The sequence below is a fragment of the Anolis carolinensis genome, chromosome 2 (genome assembly GCF_035594765.1).
Source record: "Anolis carolinensis isolate JA03-04 chromosome 2, rAnoCar3.1.pri, whole genome shotgun sequence".
In the NCBI taxonomy this organism is placed as follows: Eukaryota; Metazoa; Chordata; class Lepidosauria; order Squamata; family Dactyloidae; genus Anolis; species Anolis carolinensis.
The window spans coordinates 196476022-196492779 of record NC_085842.1 but is presented as its reverse complement, the minus strand read 5'-3'; the positions used below and the strand labels follow the sequence as shown (position 1 = coordinate 196492779).

The 16758-nt window shown below is 46.0% G+C and overlaps 1 protein-coding gene across 1 annotated transcript in view; it reads right to left on the bottom strand.

The window, feature by feature from the left end:
- Positions 1-10668, bottom strand: part of zswim4 (zinc finger SWIM-type containing 4) — a 53437-nt gene extending 42769 nt beyond the window's left edge. The window contains exon 1 of the mRNA XM_003216404.4: positions 10317-10668. Within this exon, the coding sequence (XP_003216452.1) occupies positions 10317-10496 (180 nt within the window). The 5' untranslated portion in view covers positions 10497-10668. The remainder of the gene's footprint in view (positions 1-10316) is intronic.
- Positions 10669-16758: the final 6090 nt, after the last annotated feature.

The window sequence follows — 16758 nt, the reverse complement described above, 5'->3', positions numbered from 1 at the left end:
TCCGCAGTTTCCTTGGCCGTGGGGAGGCCTTCGCAGGGAATGAAATGGGCTAACTTGGTGAATAGGTCCACCACCACTAAGATCGTGGTGAATCCACAGGAAGGTGGTAGGTCAGTGATGAAATCCGCGGAAATTATTTCCCATGGGCGAGATGGGGTAGGAAGGGGGTGTAAAAGCCCTGAGGGCTTCTCCCTTCGTATCTTGGAGCGCTGGCATACTGGGCAGGTGTTGACATATTTTTTCACATCCTTGCGGATCTTGGGCCACCAAAAATCCCTTAGGATCAAATGCATAGTTTTAAATAGTCCGAAGTGTCCTGCTGGTTTGCAGTCATGACACAGACGAAGCGCTTTTTCTCTGCCCGGTCCGGGTGGGATATAGACATGATTTCTATAGCAGAGCAGCCCATCTTTAAGCGAAAAGGGGAAATGCAGACCTTGGCGAAGTTGGTCCTGCGCCCAGGCATCTGCTTGCTGACTAGCCCTGATTTCTTGAGCACAGATGGGTCCTGGAGTAGGGGAAGTTGAACCAATGGGAATGGATTTGGTGTTCCCCACCGTGAGCGTGGCAAAGTTCTCAGGTTGTAGCAGTTGGGATTCAAAGGTCTCCTTGCGTCCTGCAGCGTATTCCGGTTTACGTGACAGGGCGTCTGCTTGCTTGGTTTGGGCTGGGGTCACATAATGGATCTGGAAGTTGAAACGTTCAAAGAATAAAGCCCAACGTTGCTGCCTCTGATTTAGTTTGCGGGCAGTTCTTAGATGTTCTAGATTACGATGATCAGTGTGGACTTCAATGGGAAATTTGGCCCCTTCTAGCCAATGTCTCCAAGTTTCAAAGGCTGCCTTTATGGCCAGTAGTTCTTTTTCCCAAATGGTGTAATTCCTCTCTGGTGTGGTTAGTTGACGAGAATAAAAGGCACAGGGGTGGAGGTGATCTCCCACCGGTTGTAAGAGTACAGCCCCAATTGCCACATCAGAGGCGTCCGCTTGCACCACAAAAGGGGTTCCAGGATTTGGGTGCTGTAGAATTGGCTGGGAGGTGAATAGTTTCTTTAGTTGCTGGAACCCTTTCTCTGCTTGATCAGTCCAGCGGAAAGGCTGCTTTCCACGGATGCAGCTAGTGATGGGGTCGGACCAGCGGGCAAAATCTGGAATGAACTTGCGGTAGTAGTTCGCGAACCCCAAGAAACGCTGCACCTCTTTCTTGTTAGTTGGCGCCCGCCATTCCAATACTGCTGAAACTTTGGCTGGGTCCATGGAAAGCCCTAGAGGCGAGATGCGGTAACCAAGGAAATCTACCTCTTGTAGATCAAAAGCGCATTTTTCCAGCTTGGCATAAAGTCCATGATCCCGCAATCGTTGTAACACCATTTTGACGTGGTTCTCATGTTCTGATTGTGATCTGGAAAACACCAAAAAATCGTCCAGGTAGATTATCAAGAACCTGTCTAGATAGTCCTGAAAAATGTCATTGACAAAATGCTGGAACGTTGCGGGGGCTCCGCATAAACCGAAATTCATAACTCGGGACTCAAATAATCCGAATTTGGTCTGGAAGGCGGTCTTCCACTCGTCCCCTTCCCTGATGCGAACTAAGTTGTAAGCCCCCCGAAGATCCAGCTTGGTGTAAACCTTGGCTCCTCGAAGCCGATCCAGTAGATCCGAGATTAAAGGCAGGGGATAGCTGTTCCGCTTGGTGATATTGTTCAATGCTCTGTAGTCCACCACCAAGCGTAGTTCCCCTGACTTCTTCTTCACAAACATCACTGGGGAGGCGGCTGGGGATTGAGAGGGTCTGATGAACCCCTTGCGAAGGTTTGTCTCTAGGAATTCCCTGAGAGCTTCTTGCTCTGGCTCAGTCAGGGAGTAGAGATGCCCTCGCGGGATCGGGGCCCCCTCCACCAAGTCAATGGCACAGTCATAAGGTCTATGTGGGGGTAATTTTTCGGCTTCTTTCTCATTGAATACATCCCAATACTCGGAGTACTTCTTTGGCAAGGTGATGATGGGCTCGGTGTCTGTGGCATGGCATACCTTGGCTACGAGGCAATGGTTTTGGCAGTACGGTGAAGCAAACTGCAGTTCTCTGTTGGACCAGGAGATGTTAGGGTCGTGGAGAGTCAGCCATGGAATTCCCAAAATCACAGGGAAATGGGGAACCTCGGTAACAAAGAAGGAAATCTCTTCCATATGTTCCCTTATCCACATCCTGGTGGGTTCCGACCACTGACTTACGGGGCCCGTCTTGAGGGGACGGCCGTCTATGGCTTGCACCACACGGGCATTCTTGAAATCATGATATTGTAATCCCAGAGAGTCGGCATACTCTCTATCGATGAAATTGTTGGTAGCTCCAGAGTCTATCATGGCGTGGATCATGACGGGTCCCCTTTTTGCTGACCATAATGTGACCACGAGAAGGAACAGGACCCCGGTTGGCGGCTCTTGGATGGATTTTTTGACCGGGTTGGCGAGCCCCTCTACACCCGGTCGTTGGCTTCCCCCGCCGGCTGTGTGCCAGTCGGCTCAGACGCCTTCGTCTCCGTGGAGGACGCCGCCGCAAGACGGGCGGCAGGCTTCCCTTTGGCTGGGCACTCTCTGGCGAAGTGGCCCCCGTTCCCGCAGTACCAGCAGAGGTTTAAGCGTTGACGACGGGCCTTCTCGGCGGCATCTAGTCTGGGACGCACATTGCCCAACTGCATCGGCACCTCCTCGCCTCCTCTGGGGTATGGGGTTGGCGGTGGGGGTCTCCACACCGGACGTGGCTGAACGCTGGCGGGAGCGGGGGGTTTTGCCCCGGCTCTACTGCCCTGGCCTCGAACCCACTGTTTCCTGTTGGCAATCATGACTTCAGCCCGTAAACATTGATCAATGAGTGCCTCGAGGGTCTGGGGAGGATCCACCTTGGAGATTTCTTCCAGCATTTCAATGTTGAGACCCTCCCGGAATTGTCCCCTGAGGGCTACATCGTTCCAGCCGGTGTTGTGGGCCAGCACTCGGAACTCGGCTATATACTGAGACATAGGTCTGTCTCCTTGGAAAAGGCGACGGAGTTTGTGACCGGCTGCCTCCAAATTGTCCTCGATTCCCCAAGTCTCCTTGAGGTGGTCCAAGAAGTGTTGCGCTGATCTTAGGTGCGGAGAGGCTTGGTCGAACAGTGCCGTCGCCCAGCTGGCCGCTGGCCCGTCTAGAAGACTGTAAACCCATGCCACCTTGATGTCTTCTTGGGGAAACTCGGCAGCACGGGCCTCCAGATAAGCTTGACATTGGCGACGGAAGACATGAACCTTAGAAGCTTCTCCAGTAAACTTGGTTGGCAACGCCATGGCCGGAAGACGAACTCCGCGTTCCTTCAAACCCCTTATTTCTCCATCCTGTGCATTGAGCTTATCACGGATTCGGTCCACCTCTTCCTTGTCGATGGTGTAGGTAATCGGCTGGCCGCTCGGCCCAGGTACGACTCCGGTAGACATTCTGGCCAAGGTTAATTGGTGCTTAGGGTGGCGGAGTCAAACTGTCACGACCCAGGCTGCAGAGCACCAATAACCATACACAGAGGCCAGAATCTATCTAATATCTTTATTGTAGGATTATATAAAGTTAATAAAAACTAGTGTAGAAAATAGTCCAGAATTAGACCTTTCAGGTAAGGTCAGAATTAGTCCAAAAAAGCAATGTCCAATAAGAAATATTAAGGTCCAAAGTTGTAATCCAATAACCGAAACACTCACTTTGCCAAGCAAAGTGAGGGGAGATGACAAGGTCCTTTAGTCCATGAAACTTGAGCGAGGCTAGGAAATAACTTGATACTTGAAACAAGGCTTGAACGTGGAACAAGGTAACTAAGAACAAGAACAAGGTCCGTGGAATAACTTGATAAATCCGTGGAACAAGGCAAGGATTAATCCTGGGAAACAAGGCAAAGTCCGTAGATAAACAAAGGCTGGGAAGCAAGGCGAAGGCTGGATAGCAAGGCAAGGCTTGAGCAGGAGCGAGGCTTGAACCGGAGCGCGCTGTCCAGACACAACTCGCTCCGTAGGCTGACGAATTGACTCCGCGAAGTTACTACGCGGGTAAAACACCTAAATAGAGTCTAGCTTCCCGCCGAAGCAGTTCTCTGGGAAACAGAACCGAAAGCTAACTCTGAGACCAGATGTGAGACTCCCCAAAGATTCTCACGAGAAGCAGTCTTAATTGGCCACATTCTTAGCTGCAATCCTCGCACTCCTGCGCGAAGCTGAATCCAAACTTCTCTGTTGTTTACAAAACTCCCGGCGCAAGAATACGGGAGAAGTAGGCTCTGGGCTTGTTTGACATACTTCTGGGAGACAACTTTCTTGCAGGTGCAAGGTTCCCAGATCTGCCTGGGAAAGATCTGGCTGAGAGGAATCCAGTTCAGACTGGGAAGGTAAAAAACCCAAGTTTTCATCTTCATCAGGAATTACAATGTCCTGAGCAGGACTACAAGGCCCATGGGTCATCACATTAAGAAAACTGCATAACAAAATACTCAAGTGCAAGAAAGTTGGGGGTGAGAGATTTAAGAAATAAAATGAAAGTGAAATATACTTCCATATCTTTAAACCCTGGCATCACCTCTGATTCCCATCTCTTTATAATTAATCACCTTCAGTAGAATCCCATAGTCTTTGACATCAAACACATGTTAATTCCTTCTCCACTTTTGCCAGACTGGCAAAAGTTCAGTGGATAATTTAATCTCACCCTGTATAAAACTGGACTCCCAGGATTAACACGATACTGAGGAGACACATATACATCCAGCCTTGACATGTCTTTCCACTTCAACACTCACTATTGCACAGCCAACTAAACTATTGGGATTTTTCTCAACTCACTCAGCTCATACACCTTCACGAAATCCTTCTTCCTCACACTTCACTGCTATGCTCTCATACCCTTCTCCAGAAATTCTAATTCAAAACTCTCTACCTGCATTCCCCTTTATTCCTCTTCTTTCATTCCATCTTCTCATTCACATCAACATCCTATCCCTTCTTCTAGACTGATTCCTGCATTAAAAGCAAAAGCTCTGCTACTTCTACTAGGCCAACTTGCTTCAGAAACTCAACTTTTTGTTTCTGGAACAAAAAAATTCACCTGTAACTTACAGCACTCACAAAGTTGACCCACTGCTGTTTTTCATCCACTACTAGATAGCCAGCATGGCACTGTTTGACCCTGCGTGTTGCCATGACAATCCAGGAGACCAGGGTTCAAACTCCCATTTGGCCATGGAAGTCCACCAGCAACCTTAGGCAAGTAATGCTGTCTCCGTCTCTAAAGAAGGGAATGACATCACCTCACTTTCAACAAAGAGACCTGATTTAGAGTAGCCACAAATGATTTGAAACACGACAATAAGCTAGATGCCACTTGATAAATCCTTCCCGCTTTCTGGCTACTATTGAACTCAACTCTGAAATTTCCAAGGAATGGCTGTCTGTTAGGGGTGCTTCATATTTTTCCTGCATAGATGGCCAATGTGGTTTCTTCCAACTCTTATGATTCTATGATTGATCTTGGGCTTACTGTGAAGAGACATTTAAGAGCAACTCCAAGTATTGAACTGTCAGAAACAAAGGATACAACTCATTTTAATTTAAACAATTGTCAGTGCCCCAAGCAGAAAACTTCAAATGGAGATGGAATTATATCCCATCAATTAGCATGAGGATGCAATCCTCTAGAACATTGGTTCCCAACCTTTGCTACTCCAGGTGTTTTAGACTTCTGCTCCCACAATTCTTAAGACCTGGTAAGCTGGCTGGGATTTCTGGGAGTTGAAGTCCAAAATAACTGGAGGACCAAGGGTTGAGAACCATTGCTCTGGTACAGGAGTTCTCAAACTTTTTCATCTTTTTGAAGCAGAAGTTTTTGTGGGGCCACAAGAAATGTTTATATATTGTATTATATATACAGTGTGTGTGTGTGTGTGTGTGTGTGTGTGTATCAGACATGGGCCAGTGGCAGATGGAGAGTGTTTGTGTACACCAATTCACACAGTGGAAAGGAAAGAGAATAAGGAAAAGAGTCTGGGCAGTGAGGGAAGTGGAGGAGAAAGGGTCTGTGTCCTTGTAGGAGGCTGCTGTTATTATTTCTGGCAGCTCAAAACTTTAATTTCCCTGCTTTTCTCAGGAGGAGGAGGAGGCAGGAAGCAGCATGTGCTGCAGAGTCCCTCACTATCACCCGTGGAGCCCCAAGGGTTCCACGGAGAACAGTTTGAGAACCTCTGTTCTAGCAGCAAAACTTCAAATAAATGGGAGATACAAAGCAACAGCTATTCACTTCAATTGGGTGTGTATAGCAGAACCTCCCTGGTGATTTCAACTCAAGGATCAGGTTCGGTCCAGCTCATGCTTGTTGTTCTTAATTGCATCAAAACTCACCACCCATTCCGACTGTGTCACCTTAAACATAGTCTCACTTGTATTTCAGCCAACATGACTCCCAACAGGAAAATATTCAAGAGGGGGAGCTTAATGGATCCATCACTTCTAAATCCCAAAAGCAGTATCAGTCAGAAACATGTTCTGACAGAGGGGCATCTCAATCCAAAACCCAGTGGCAATGGAATAGAGCAAGGAGAATTAACCTAAATGTATGGAAAACCAACGCTGGAAATACAGAAGAAGAGTATTGCATTTTCCCTATCCCTGTTAGTAAGTGAAGGTTCCTACAACAGATTGCCCTTTCGTCCAATCTGCCATGGGAATACACTAAGGAGAACACAACTCCAGAACCCTAATATGCCACTCTTCTTTAAACAGGAATTGTTTTGTATATAGCTACACTTCATCCAATAAAAACTGCATTGGAAGCAAAGCAGGTCAGGTGTAGCTTTACCACCTCAGACAGACGCTCCAGACAAAATGACATTATAGACTAGGACTACAGGCCTGCCAGCTTCAGATCAAATTCACTGTCTCAATAGTGCCAATCCACATAAGATGAGGCATTAAGATATAACAATTGGTAGTCTGTGGTCCAATCAAGGTTCCCTCCACCCTCTCTGACACACCATTGGTGATTAAAATACAACTATTCTGAAGGGTAGCCCACTACTAACTATAGCTTGTTAAATACAAATCCAATCTGTTGCAAGATGAAAACCATCAGAGAGTTTATAGAAGAGAAATAGCTCTTGTCTCCTTCCAAACCCTTATTTCTTTTCCTCAAGTTGATTTACCATGTCATCAAGTTCTTATATTTCAGAGTAAAAGATGAAAGGGAAAATAACAGACTGCCAGGATGCAGAACCTGTGACATTCTAATGTTTTTGAACCTAAACTCCCATCAGTCCCACCAGCACAGTGCAGGGTAAGGAATGAAAAGAGCTGTCATTCAGCAGCATCTGGAGGTCTACAGGTTCATGATTCCTGGTTCTGACACTCAACATTCACTGTAAGCACAAAATGGGAGGTCAGGCAAGACAGCCCATTGGCTACAACTCTCTTTTATTTCTGGTCTCTCTTTCACCACTGACCTGAAGGCAGTAGCTCACAGACTGGCACTAGCCAATGGACCCCACCGCCCCACCCCGGGAACAGCAATGGTCCAAAGTAGTTTGGACCGTCAGATGAGTAAACTCCAGAGCTGTCTTGTGGCCCTTTAAACACCCCCACCACCACACACACACACACACACACACACACACACACACACACACACAAGTATTTTCAAATACCTGGGGAAAACCAATCTTACAATTTGAAGTTGAAAAGGAGGAATTACCTCTCTGGTCTAGACCTCCTATTCATTCGCCCTTATTTCAGATACTAAGATGCTTCGATCTACAAGTTTCACTTACTGATACTAGTGACAAGAGAGTCTTGTTTGACTAGTTTCCCAGCCTAACACTGAAATTAAGTCCTGTTATCTCGTTGTATAGAAACTGAAGCCGCTTAGAAAGAATTCTCAGATTGACATGAGGAAGTAGCCACACTGCGATCTTCAGGAATCATTGGTGAGAGATGCTTCATCAAGTTTCGAGAGGAGAAGCCATGAAGCAAGAGTGACATCTCCCAGGCCCCTACATGCAACATGGCATGATTTGAGCTTTGCCCAGACTAGCCCTACATCTTCCCAGTACTATGCACCCACTAATGCCAGCTATTCCCTACTCCACCTATTTTTCATCCTTCACATTCAGAGCAAGCTTAGAGATGACACCGCAGCATGACCACTTCCCCCAGACCAAGCAGAATAAAGACATCAGTCTGTGAAAGGGGGGGGGGGGGTTAGTACAGAAAAGAACTGCCAAAACAAGGGGGTGGGAAGCTCAGGTGAGAAAGACAAAACACAAATAGACGTGGAATGTAGCATAGGGTTACAAGGAGGAGGCAAGAGGAAGCCAGGAGATAATATCCCACAATCCCATCCCTCATGGGTCTGAGAGCCCTTCCACACAGCCATATAACTCGGAATATCAAGGCAGATAATCCATAATATCTGCTTTGAACTGGGTTATCTGAGTCCATACTGCCATATAATCCAGTTCAATGTGGATTGTATACAGCTGTGTGAAAGGGACCTTAGAGGAATGTCTGAAAGTCCAAATCAGAAGGCATGGGAGGATAGAAACTGCCCCTCGAGTCATCCCACAGGATGAAAAAAATAGTTACCAACCAGAAGGAAGGAAAAGAGAACAATCCAGTCCATGACATATCCAAAGCCTATCTCCTTTGACGTATCATCACCTCCCACTTCCTTCACACATGCCATAGAAGTCTCAGGGGGAAACAGCTCTTTTAGAAAGGGAACCCCTTTAATAAAGAAGTCAGTAATCTCCATCAACCAGAACTTGACCCCCAAGGAGAGGATACTACTAGCTACAAAGCATGCAAATCCAAGTGTGAATGGCAAGCTGATGGCTTGGCAGCAGGAGGAGGAGGAGAAAGGGGGGAAAGAAAAAGAAAAAAGGAAGTCTGACACCACAAGCCAGGAAGAAGAAAAGAGACAGAAGAGGACAAATACACAGAGAGAAGGAAGGAAGAGGTGAAGGGTGGAAGACAGAAAAACAGAAAGATGACAACAGTCGGCTTTGTTCCAGACCCTTACAATTGCCAAGTGGGGGGAAAAGAAGAGGAGAAACCCCATCCTCAGTCAGCATCTCTTTCTCTCCCTTTCCCTTTTTGGCCTTTGAAAGGCAACCTGGATGCACTGAGCTCAGCAGATGGATCTTCCCAGCACTTCCACCTGCTTGGTGGCAATTATTATATTTGTCAGAAGGGCAGCAAGGGGGGGGGGGGGGGGTAAGAGAGAGAAAGGCTCCAATAATAATGATAATAATAAGATACAGGCTTTTTTGCACAAGTCATGCCAACCTTATTCCTGGTTACTGGTTGTTGGTTTGATATATTTTTACGATGCTTTTTATACCCTACTGTTTTAATTACACTGTTATATGTTCTATTATTTTATTACGTTCCAACTGTATTTTAGCTGTAAATTTGGTTGTATGCTTGGGCTTATTAACATGTGTAAGCCGCCCCAAGTCCCCTCGGGGAGATGGTGACGGGGTATAAAAAATAAAATTATTATTATTAGTATTATTATGTACGTTATATATGTGTGTGTATACATAATAACCGAAATCTTTCCTATGTGGAATTGCTTTTAATTAAAGATGACAGAAGCCTTGGAACTGCACTTAATAACCATTATTTTATTTTCCTGAGAATTTTATATGGTTTTATTCCTTTCAATGTCAATTTTATGTTCGACAGGAACGTATGGGATTACTTTAACGGCTTATGTTTTGTTGTTGTTGTAAACTGCCTTAGATCCTCAGAGAAAGGCGATATAGAAATTTCCTAATGAAAAAATTGTATTATTATTGCATATACTGTATATACGGTGTGTGTCTGTGTGTATATGTGTGTGTGTGTGTGTGTGTGTGTGTATATATATATATATAATGTATGTAAAATATATAATGTATGTATATATTAAAAGCCTGTGTCTAAAGAAAGGTCCAATAATATGTGTGTATATAATATATATGTATATATTAAACTATATATATAATTATGTATATATATGTGTGCGTGTAGAGAGAGAAAGGTCCTATTAAAATAAAAAGGAGACGCCTCCCTTCTGTGGAAAGGGGAAAGAAAGGGGCTCGCTTCAAGAGTGGCAGCTCCTTCCTCCTATTCCCTCTTATTGAAAGGAAAAGAGGAAGGCAGAGAAAGGGACAAGGACCTTTCAAGGGCCTTCCCCTCAGGAGTCCTCAGCACCGGCCGGCATTTGAGCCCCAAAAGGTTGAAAAGAAGCGGAGGCCTCCCCCCTCCTCACCTGCTCGAAGGCCCACGTCTCAGCCACCCGCCGGGCGCTCAGGTCCAGCAATGTCTCCACCACAGCTGCGGCGGAAGACGACGACGACGAGGAGGAGGCGGCAGAGACGCCAGGTCCCGGCCCGGACTCCAGCGCCTCTCCGGCGGCGCCGCACCTGCGCTTGGCCGGCGGGGGCTCCATAGGCCCGGCCAATCCCCGGCCTTTCCTGAGCACCTTCCCGAGAACCCTATCCCCCAGCGCCGGGCACTCGGGCTCCTCTTCTCTCTGCCTCTGGGTCCTTCCCTTTCCCTCCCCCCCGCGCGTCCCCTTTAAGGAGCTCCCACAACAATGAGCTCGACGGCCGCCGCTTCCCCGGTCCTGCCTTTTCGCCTCCCTCGTTCCCCATTGGCCGGCCGGGAGAAAGCAAGACGGGAAGGGATTGGCCGGGCAAAACTGTCGCTCAAGCAGGAACAATGTACGCCCCCATGTTGTGGGAGAGGGGGTTTAAAAACACTGCTTGATGATTATCAAGCACAAAGTGGGTGCTGCTAGAATTAATATCATACCAAAGCTGACTGGCACAACCTAGGGATTGATTGATTTATTGTATCAGATGCGAATTGAGAATAATGACTATATATATGTATATGTAAGTATACATACATGAATATATTCATGTATGAATATGTATATATATATATATATATACAGTAGAGTCTCACTTATCCAACGTAAACGGGCCGACAGAATGTTGGATAAGCGAATATGTTGGATAATAAGGAGGGATTAAGGAAAAGCCTATTAAACAGTAAACTACGTTATGATTTTACAAATTAAGTGCCAAAACATCATGTTACACAACAAATTTGTCAAAAAAAGTAGATACGCAGTAATGTTATGTTGTGGGGTGCAGACCCACAAGTAATAAGAACATCAGCCCTGGCCTTGTCTTTCTCAACTGCGGAGTACGCCTGTCCTGTCTGGCAAAAGTCTGCCCATGCGAAGCAGGTGGACATAGCACTGAACGAAACATGCAGAATCATCACAGGATGCCTTAAACCTAGAGTTGATAAACTCTATAAGTTAGCTAGTATTGCCCCTCCTGATGTGTGACGGGAAGTTGCTGCTAACGGTGAGAGAAAAAAGGTCGAACATCGTGAAAGCCACTCACTGCATGACTATCAGCCTCGTCCCACCAAACTCAAATCACGGAAGGGCTTCATGAGAACCACCACTCCTCTTGATGTTCCTCCAGCAGCAGCAAGGGTGTCTCTCTGGGCAGCTAAACCTGGTAATTCTAACTGGATGGCCCCCCATGAGGGTCTTCCTCCAGGGGCAAACCAAGAATGGGCAACTTGGAAGTCCCTGAACAGACTGAGAAGCGGAGTGGGCAGATCAAAAGACAACTTGGCAAGGTGGCACTACCTGGAGGAATCCTCCACCTTGTGTGACTGTGGAGCAGAACAAACAACTCAGCATATGTATGCTTGCCCACAATGCCCTGCCTCATGTACGGAGGAGGAGTTGTTTAAAGCTACGGACAATGCGGTTGCTGTTGCCCGCTTTTGGTCCAAAACTATTTAGTTGCTTGTGATTTCCTTTTTCCCCCCCATCATTTTGAAATGTATTTGTCGTACAATGCTTTTGACACGAAATAAATAAATTACTGTATTTACGAATTTAGCACCAAAATATCATGATATATTGAAAACTGACTACAAAAATGCGTTGGATAATCCAGAACATTGGATAAGCAAGTGTTGGATAAGTGAGACTCTATTGTATATATGTATGTATGTATGTATGTATGTATGTATGTAAAGGTAAAGGTTTCCCCTGACGTTAAGTCCAGTAATGTCCGACTCGGGGTTGGTGCTCATCTCCATTTCTAAGCCAAAGAGCCGGACGTCCGTAGACACCTCCAGATATTGTGGGATTTTCTGCCTTGATATTCTGGGATATAGGGCTGTGCGGAAGGGCCTCACAGACAGGCCCTATATCCCAGGATCTGATCACAGGTTTTCTGCTTCAAACTGGATTATATGAGTCCACACTGTCCGATAATCTGGGATAAACAGAAAACCTTGGATCAGATCCTGGGATATAGGGCCTGTCTGGAAGGGCCCTTTGAGTGCTTCTGGTGTCGCTGTAAGGAGGTCTTCCATTGCGCGTGTGGCAGGGCTCCAACCTCATTGCAGTAAGTGGTCTGTGGTTTGCTCTTTTCCACACTCACACATCGTGGACTCCACTTGATAGCCCCATTTCTTAAGATTAGCTTTAAATCTCATGATGCCAGAGTGCATTCATCCAATGCTTTTGGTCCAAACCTATTTAGTTGCTTGTGATTTTTTTCCCATTATTTGAAATGTATTTGTTGTACAATGCTTTTGACATGAAATAAAAATGCCAGAGTGCAGTCTATTCAGCACCTTCCAAGCCGCCCAGTCTTCTGTGTGCCCAGGAGGGAGCTTCTCATCTGGTATCAGCCACTGATTGAGGTTCTGGGTTTTAACCTACCACTACTGGACTCTCGCTTGCTGAGGTGATCCTGTGAGTATCTCTATAGATCTTAGAAAACTATTTCTTGATGTAATACGTTGGCATGCTGGCTGATATCCGAACAGAGGATGGACCAGAGATGTCAATGCATTGAACCATTCTTTCCTGGCTGCTACTTCCCAACAGATATAAAGTGGTGCAGTACCGGCTAAAAGTATAATTTCTCCAGCGGTGTAGGATGTAGACATCCTGTGATAATGTGGCATGTCTCATTAAGAGCCAAATCCACTGTTTTAACATTGTGAGATTTATTCCACACTAGTCATGAGTATTCAACATCGGGATCACAACCAGACACAGTGAAGACATCTACCCTTGCATTTTGCTATTCTGCTACTGAATAATAATAATAATTTTATTTCTTACCCGCTTCTCCTCATGGCTCGAGGCGGGTTACAAAGTAATTAAAATACATAAGCACAGCAAAAACACTACAAATACACACACTCAGACATACCTCCATCAAGGTTACACACCAAAACGTATCTCTACAAAATACATACTAAAACACACCACATTTATTTATTTATCTGAGTCGATTTTACCCCGCTTTTCTACTGCACTAAGGTACTGCACTACTGCACTCCAAGTGGCTAACAATACAATACGAACATTTATTAATTCAGTTGCTTCCGACTCTTCGTGACCTCATGGACCAGTCCACGCCAGAGCTCCTTGTCAGCCATGGCCACCTCCAGTTCCTTCAAGATCAAGCCAGTCACTTCAAGGATACCATCCATCCACCTTACCCTTGGTCGGCCCCTCTTCATTTTTCCTTCCATTTTCCCCAGCATCATTGTCTTCTCCAAGCTTTCTTGTCTTCTCATTATGTGACCAAAGTACTTCATCTTTGCCTCTAGTATCCTTCCCTCTAGTGAGCAGTTGGGCATTATTTCCTGGAGTATGGACTGGTTGGATCATCTTGCGGTCTTGCAGAATCTTCCTCCAGCACCAGAGTTCAAAAGCATCTATCTTCCTTTGCTCAGCCTTCCTTATGGTCCAGCTCTCGCATCCATAGCTTACTACAAGGAATACAATTGCTTTAACTATGCAGACCTTCGAACATACAAAGTAAAAATTAAAACAGATTAAAACTCAATAAATTCCTTATAGCAACCTGATTATTTAAAACGATCAGCAATAAAACCCTATTTACAAATATAACATACATATTTAAAACCATTAATTAACCCCATTGGGAGCCAAATTCACAAAACAGAGATCAAACAAAGCACACTTAAAATTCATGTTTCAAGACTGTCTGGGTAGGCCTGCCAGAAGAGATAGGTCTTTACATGGTTTTAAATTCCAACAGTTCATTTAGCTGTTAAGAGTTCTTCGGGCAAACTGTTCCACAGTAATGGAGCGGTCAATAAAAAGGTCCTCTGGGTGATAGTTGCCAGTTGGGTTCTGGCTGGTTGAAGCAGACACCTCCCAGAAGACCGAAGTATATGGAGTGGATTGTATGAGAGAAAGAGATCCTGTAGGTAACCTGGACCCAAACCATGTAGGTCAAAAGGTCAAAACCATCACCTTGTATTTTGCCCGGAGACTAATTGGCAGCCAGTGGAGTGACCTTAGGATAGGTGTGATATGCTCACACCTAGATGTTCCTGTGACCAATCTGGATGCCGTATTTTGAACCAGCTGGAGTTTTCGAACTTGGTACAAGGGTAGCCCAATGTAAAGTGCATTGCAGAAGTCCAACCTTGAGGTTACCAGTGCATGCACTTCAGGTCCTCCAGATCTTGGAAGGGGCACAGCTGGCGGATCAGCTGAAGCTGAAAGTAAACACTCTTTGACTATTGCATCTACCTGGGCTGACATTTAGAGAGACGGATCCAGAAGCATTCCCAAACAGCGGACACAGTCTTTCAGGAGAAGTGTAACTCCATCTAGAACCTCCATCCCCAGGTTAGGACCCTTGATGGCAAGCATCTGTGTTTTGTCTGGATTCAATTTCAATTTATTTTTCCTCATCCAGCCCATTACGTCCTCCAGGCATTTATTCAGAAGAGACACGCTGTTTTGAAAGGCATTATCACAGGATGTCTACGCCCCACACCGCTGGAGAAATGATACCGTTTAGCCAGTATTGCACCACTTGACATCTGTTGGGAAATAGCAGCCGATAAAGAAAGGACCAAGGCATTGACATCTCTGGCTCATCCTCCTTGGATACCAGCCAGCATGTCAACAACCTAAATCATTGCTTCTCAACCTGTGGGTCCCCAGGTGTTTTGGCCTACAACTCCCAGAAATCTCAGCCAGTTTACCAGCTGTTAGGAAGGTAACGGCGCTCCATGCAGTCATGCCGGCCACATGACCTTGGAGGTGTCTATGGACAACGCTGGCCCTTTGGCTTAGAAATGGAGATGCGCACCAACCCCCAGAGTCAGACATGACTGGACTTAACATCAGGGGAAACCTTTACCTTTACCTAGGATTTCAGGGAGTTGAAGGCCAAAACATCTGGGAACTCATAGGTTGAGAATCACTGACCTAAATCAAGAAATAGCTTCCTAAGATCCAGAGATGCTCGCTGGAAAACGTCAGCAAGCGAGAGTCCAAAAGTGGCAGGCTAAAACCCAAAACCTCAATCAGTAGCTGATAACGGATGAGAAGCTCCCTCCTGGGCACACGGAAGACTGAGTGACGTGGAAGGCACTGAACAAACTGCGCTCTGGCACCACAAGATGCAGAGCCAATCTTAAGAAATGGGGCTACAAAGTGGACTTCCCGATATGCGAGTGTGGAGGAAAGCAAACCACAGACCACCTACTACAATGCAGTGGGAGCCCTGCCACATGCACAATGGAGGACCTTCTTATAGCAACACCACCAGAGGCACTCCAAGTGGCCAGCTTCTGATCAAAGGACATTTAGTAGAATGCCACATTTTAAACTTTGTTTGTGGTTTTTTATGCATTATAATTGCATTCTCAAAACGATAAGGGGGGGATTAAAAAATAAGGAGTTAGAAAGGGGAGGGGGGGAGAAAGAGGAAAGGATGTCAATCAAAGGTCGGGAGGCCCCAGCCAATCAGGCGCGGAGGGAGGCCGGAGCCCTTTCCCGATGGGGTTCTAAGTGGGCGTGGCTTCCGCCGCGATCCTTCCATTCACAACATTCTGGAGCCGGCTGGGAATGACAACAATGCAGATCGAGCGAGCTGCGCGGCGGGAGGGGGGCAGCTGAGTGGCATTCCGGCCCCGGCTGTCTCCAGCCCCTCCCGCCGCGCCGTCCGTCACTTCCTAGGGGTTCCTCCCCCCCCCCCCCGCTTAGTTTCTCCCTTCCTGTCTCCAACTGGTTTGAAACAGAGGTGGGAATTGGCTTTTATTCTTTTCCTTTTTTTTACATCCGATTAAAAATAAAGACAAATTCTAATCACAGGTTAAAGCCAAAGAGATCTAAGGCCCCTCCTACACAGCTGTGTAAAATCCACATTGAACTGGGTTATATGGCAGTGTGGATTCAGATAACCCATTTCAAAGCAGATATTGTGGATTACCTGCCTTGATCTTCTGGGTTATATGGCTGTGTGGAAGGGCCCTGGGAACGCTGTATCCCAGGATCTGATCCCAGGTTTTCTGTTTATCCCAAATTATCTCGCACTGGGCCCTTCCACACAGCCATATAACCCAAAATATCAAGGCAGAAAATCCCACATTAAATGCTTTGAACTGGGTTATCTGAATCTACACTGCCATATATTCCAGGTCAAAACAGATAATGTGGGATTTTATTCAGTTGTGTGGTAGGGGCCTCATATAATTCCTTTTAAAACAGAAAATCTGGGATTTATTTATTTATCGTGTCAGAAGCAAACCGAGGGTACAAGTTGTAATGTATTTGAAAACACAAAAAGTAAAAAAAAAACAAAAAAAACAGACAACAACAACAACTT